The 5,889-nt window shown below is 32.6% G+C and overlaps 1 protein-coding gene across 1 annotated transcript; it reads left to right on the forward strand.

The window, feature by feature from the left end:
• The first annotated feature begins 533 nt into the window (after positions 1 to 533).
• LOC110649469 (18.1 kDa class I heat shock protein) lies at positions 534 to 1,146 on the forward strand. Its single transcript, XM_021804051.2, has one exon. It carries the CDS (start codon positions 591 to 593, stop codon positions 1,062 to 1,064), a length of 474 nt encoding a protein of 157 aa, XP_021659743.2. The 5' UTR covers positions 534 to 590; the 3' UTR covers positions 1,065 to 1,146.
• Positions 1,147 to 5,889: the final 4,743 nt, after the last annotated feature.

Raw genomic sequence — 5,889 nt, forward strand, 5'->3', positions numbered from 1 at the left:
AGAGGATTTTGGTGCCTTGTCCAGACAGAATATTCTTTTCGGTTTAACTGGTATCAGAGCCTCGTAACGGTCTATGCGGTCTCGGATTCGAGTCTCGCTCCTGCATAAAAAATAGCTCTATGCTAAGAGTAGGCCTGACGAACCCAAAGTCTGCGCAAGTGGAGTCGTGATGAGTTTGGGCCCGTGAACAGGATTAAAGAGAATTTCGGTGCCTTATCCGAACAGAATATCCTTTTCGATTCACTGATATCGAAGCCAGAATGAAATCGAAATAAATTATTAGATTTAGATAAGATTGGATCAAATTTAAAAATAATTATCATCCTACTAAAATAGTGATTTTTATGGAAAGCACTCATTTATCTAGAATTTCATCACCGCCTTAGTTAAGTCCCATAACATGAGGCCCATTTGCTATATATAAATGAGGCCCATTGGGTTCATCTATTGCTCACAGCGCCAACCGCACATTCCAGAAAGTGCAAGAAAAAGTGGTCTTCCTTATTCCTCCGATTATTCCTCTCCTTTCTCTATTTGCTCATCTGCTCGGTTCATCTCTTTCTCAATTTCAGCAATTCCTCTCTTCTCCGATGTCGATCGTTCCTATCAGTGACCAAGCAGGTGCTATCTCCAATCGTTACTCTTCGGACTTGTGGGATCCAGAAGGTTTCTTCTCATCACTAAATCTTTGGGATCCATTCCTAAATTTTCCTTTCCCATTCCAATCCTCCATAGTTTCCACCCATTTCCCATCCTTGGCTGGGGAAATTTTCCCATCCCTTGAAACCCATGTAGATTGGCAGGAAACCCCAAGAGCCCATGTGTTTAGAGCTGTATTTCGTGGGCTTAACAGAGAGGATGTGTTGGTTTTCATTGATGATGATAATACGCTTCAAGTAAGCACAGAGAATGGTAAGTTCATGAGCAAGTTCAAGTTGCCTGAGAACGCCAGAAGAGATCAAATTAAAGCAGCTATGGTGAATGGAGTTCTCACTGTGACTATTCCTAAGGAAGGTGCTAGATCGCCTAGTGTAAGATCCATTGAGATTTCTGGTTCTGGCTAAACTCTCTCTCTCTCTCTCTCTCTCTCTCTCATATATATATATATATATATATATATATATATATATATGCTCTATAGCTTATGCTGTGTGTGTGTGTGTGTGTGAAAAGGAGAGAGAGAAATATTACGATGAGGTGTGTTGTAATGTATTTTCTTTGCTTGTGGAGATCTGTTTGCTTGTAATGTAAAACTTGCTGTGATAATATATATGGTTTGTTGTTGTTGGAAGAAAAAAAAAAGAAAAAAAAAATGCTATCTAAACTGAAAATTTTAATTTGATTTGTTTGATTTTGGTAATTTTATTTTGGAATTAATAAAATTTTAATTTATTTATCATTTGAATGTTAATAATATAAAAAAATATTATTTTTTAATTTTCTTTTATTTACTTTTCACATATATATTGCTATTAGTTCCTATGTGTATTAATATTATTAAAAGAGCTAAGTGAGTCAAGATGCTTGTTGTTGTGTTTGTAAATTTCTATTAATTAAATAATTTTTATTTAATAAATATAAAAATCGAAATTTTAAAATAAGAATTTAGGGTGTTATTAATTTTTTTAAATAGAAATTTATGAAACAATCCATGTGGGGAAGAAGTAAGAAAACGATTTTAATTGAGAAGTTGAATAGATTTAATTTAGTTTTTTAGTTTGATTTTTTTATTAATTGATTGGGTTTTAATTAATTTATTTTTTAAAAAATTGATTTTTTTTTATCTAGCTTAGTTAGTTTTGTTAAAAATAAAGAATTAACTAAATCAAATTAAACATATATTTATATAATCTTAATTAAACCTTATCTCTTAACCTTCGGGTCACCTTATCCTGCTGCTTCAATTCTCTTGGTCTCTCGTAAAGGTTAAATTTTTTTTTTCATTAAACTCTTTTTCACCGCTTAATTTTCGAATAAGATTCTTAAGGTATGTTTGATAAAAGATTAAAAAATTAAAATTTAAATATTATTTTTATAAATTTTAATTTTTAAAAAATAAATTATTAATCTAGTTAATCTTATTAGAAGTTAAAAAAGTAATAATTATCTCTTATCAGTCTTGTACTAAACACACCTTTAGGGTAATGTCTTTTTTAGTTTTTGTAGGCTTCTCCATTTGATATCTTTTTAAAGTCATCTCTTAATTTGTGAGATTACTCAAAAATTTTATCAAGTTACACTTTGCTCAAATCTTTGGTATTCTTGAGATAAGTCACTTTTGATAACCACCCTTTAGAAAGATTTCTTGGTATGTTTTTTATAAGTTCTTCATTGGTGAAGGTATTTCAAAGGGACTTAATTCCTCTAATGAATTCTATAAACTCTCTTTTAGGGTAATGTTCTTTTTAGTTTTTGTAGGCTTCTCCATTTGTTCCTTTTTTAAAGTTATCTCTTAATCTATGGGATTACTCAAAAACTTGTCAAGTTGTACTTTACTCAAATCTTTGGCATTCTTAAGAGAAGTCATCTTTGATAGCCACTCCTTAGGAAGACTTCTTGGTATATTTTTTACAAGTTCTTCATTGATGAAAGCATTTCTAAAGAACTTAATTCCTCTAATGAATTCTATAAAGCTATCATACATTTGACTAATAGTCTTGTTGGATTTCATTTTGAATAATTCATATTGATAGATTAAGGAATTCATCATGTTCTCCTTCATTTGACTTGTATTTTCTCAATGATCACCAAAGCATCTCAAATTTCCTTAGCGGTAGACTTCATACACACTTTGTTATACTACTTGTACTAAGAGTAAAAAATAATACATGAATGGCTTTGTCATTGAGAGCTACCATTCTTTTTTCTTGATCACTCCATTTACCCTTTGGTTTCTCAATATGTTCACTATTTATCGTTTGGGTTAAGGTGAAGGGCCATGTTCAACTATATCCCATAAATCAACTCTTTTCCATTTGAGGAAGTAATACATCCTATTCTTTCAACAAAGAAAATCATTACCATCGAAGAAAGGAAGTCTTAACATTGATTGGCCTTCTTGTGTATTGAGGGTTGCCATTTGATTTTTGCCCCAAAATGCTTAAATCTTGTAATATCTGATGCCCTTTGTTGTCTTTTGAAGCAACCTAGGAGGTGAGTGAATTGGGTTGTAATTAAATATTTGAAAGTTAAGAAGAAAATTGGCAATTTAAAGAATAAGAATGAAGGGAGGAAAATGAAATGCATAAGAAATTTATAGAGGTTTAGTTATTCAAGGCCCTCTTTGAGAGTTAACTTCACTAATAAATTTTTTTTTAGATGAAGATTAAGCCTCTTACAATTTCTTGAGTGTAAACCCTAGCTCTCTTATAATTCATTGTCACTTAAGCGCATTTTAATGCTCTACAACCACTCTTTAATTGAGAGAAATAATAAATCTATGAAGAATAGAGAGAAAAAAATGCCAATTTAGCTCAGAGTAATAAATGAGATGATGAAAGCTTTGTAAGAGAAATTTCAACTTTAATGCATGTTTTTTTTATCAAGAGATAGTTTGAATCCATTAAAAGAGTGGGACTTATAGCCTTTGAATGAGTGGGACTTATAGCCTTTTTACAAGAAAAAGCTATCAGGTTTAAATACAAATAGCATGGCTAAACCAAATCTATGCAGCCTCTAAGACCTAAGCTCTTCAATAATCATAACTGAAGTGGGTAAATCGTTCGAATCTAGAACCCGGTAGCACACACAGAAGCAACGCCGCACATAGATGGCTATCTTTCATCGGTGGGAGATGAATATCAAACTAAAGAGCAAGCCGGGGGCCATGCATGACATCAACACCTGATAGAAGGCCCCAAGCAAAAAACAACCAAGGAATCAAATTGGACTATTAGTTCTAGGCACGAAATAGATGATGCACAATGCCAAGGTAGCTAGAAGCCACAGTGAAGGAGAAGCCATAAAAACCACCCATAAACACCAAACAGGCAGAGGTCAATCGTAATGGGTCTCTTTGGCGTCCTATTCACACCTTTTGACCTAACCTTCTAGATTGCACCCATGAGCAAACCACCACTAGAAATTGATCCCATGCCATGCAAAACTAATGGAGCTCACATCAATTCAGTAGACTTCCATGGAAACCCTTCAAACAAAGGAGGAGCACTAAACAAAATTAGACAACCAAGTAAAGCTTCATCTACTAAGCTCCTCCAAATAGATCACTAGAAACACCTACAGTTAGCCCCAAATATGTAAAAGAGAAATAAGGAAAAAAAAAGGGGGCAGAGGAGGTCTCGGAAGGTAGCTACAATGGGACTTGCTACTCGAAGAAACCAAACTTTCGTAGAGAGAAAAGAAGAACTGATGAAGCATCTTCCTAACTTTTCCTTTCGATGCTAAATTACTTTAATAAATTAGGGAGATAGCTTCCATACTCATAAATTAGTACAAATAAGGTCTTATATAGGTAGAAATAAAAAAAACTAGCTATTAGACACATTTCACAAAGTCAAAATGTCTTGGGAAGTGAAAATATAATTAGTTTTTTGTCTTTTTGTGAACCTAGAAAAATGTTATTAGGGCTAAAATTAACATGTTACTTTTGAAATTAACAGATTACTTTTTCCTTAGAAGTGCTTTTAGTAGAGAAAAGTAATAGATTGCTTTTAAACGTAGATGTTCTACTCTCGCTACTGTTTGATGTAGTCACATTATGTAGCCATTTAGGAAGCATATTCATTGCATTTTGTTATTATTTTATTACTTTCATGTTTATTTTCAAGTTTTTTTAGTTTTCTTTTAAATTTTATGTTAAATTGGTTTGATTCGTTAGTTTTCAGCCTTTATTAGGTATGTATCAATGGCCTAGGAAGGTATGAAGGTGATTGGAGGGGTGTCGAAACTTGGAAAATCAAGTTTGGATGCCCCATAAGATAACAAGACCCGTGTTATTCAGAACACTGAGTGGAAGAAACCATAACATGGCTCTTGTAATGAATTACATGGCTCATGTTCCTTGGTGCACAAAATTACACGGCCCACGTAGCCTTTTGAACTCTAGAAACCTTAGAAATTCAAGATCCAGAGAGCTACACAAGGCAGGGCCATGTAAATTAAAAGGAGTACACAATCCATGTTGTTTCTAGCAATAGAATTATAGATTTGACCTCCCACGATTCTTGGCCATTCTTGAAGGTTTTCTAAGGCTTTTAGGGCTCTGAAAAAAGGTTTTTATCTAAATATAAATACAAGAAATTATGGTTTCAACCTAGATTGGCCTTTCACATTCAAGAGAGGACTTTACCTTTAAGAAAGGCAAGAGAAGAGATTGGATTCTACAAGATTGCTAGAAGGAATTTTCAGTTGAAGTTCTAAAAGTCCAAAGCTGCAATGCTCCATTTGGGTTCTATTGTTTTATTTTCTTTTTATGTCTTTCCTCTTTCATTTTACAAACTTAATTGTAAAACTCACCATGAGTTAGTAGTTTTTTTAATTTTAAGGTTAAAGATGTTGTACTTTCACTTCAATTATGGATCTGATTTGACTTTATTTAATATATTAAGTATTTTTTTCTTTTATTTAATTTCTTGCATTCTTAATACATGCTTTGCATTGAACTCCACTTAGTGTTGATTCTAGATATTAATTGAATGACTGAAAGGTGAAATTAATATTGGGATAAAGAGAATTTTGTACTTAGGATTCTTGACCTAGAGATAAGCTGAAATTCAATGAGAATTTAATAACTAATCACAAGAACTTAATAGGTTTTAATCAATTTAATCACCACGAAAGTAGGGTTTAAGTTTATAAGATGCAACTTGAGTGCCTTGAGAGAGAACTTAAGATAATATAGGAATAATTTCCTCCAAAGTTATAATTTTC

Source organism: Hevea brasiliensis, chromosome 17 (assembly GCF_030052815.1).
Source record: "Hevea brasiliensis isolate MT/VB/25A 57/8 chromosome 17, ASM3005281v1, whole genome shotgun sequence".
Classification (NCBI taxonomy): Eukaryota; Viridiplantae; Streptophyta; class Magnoliopsida; order Malpighiales; family Euphorbiaceae; genus Hevea; species Hevea brasiliensis.

What these genes read in the sequence shown, in the direction of transcription:
- LOC110649469 (XM_021804051.2), top strand. Translation starts at nt 591, where the DNA reads ATGTCGATCGTTCCTATCAGTGACCAAGCAGGTGCTATCTCCAATCGT.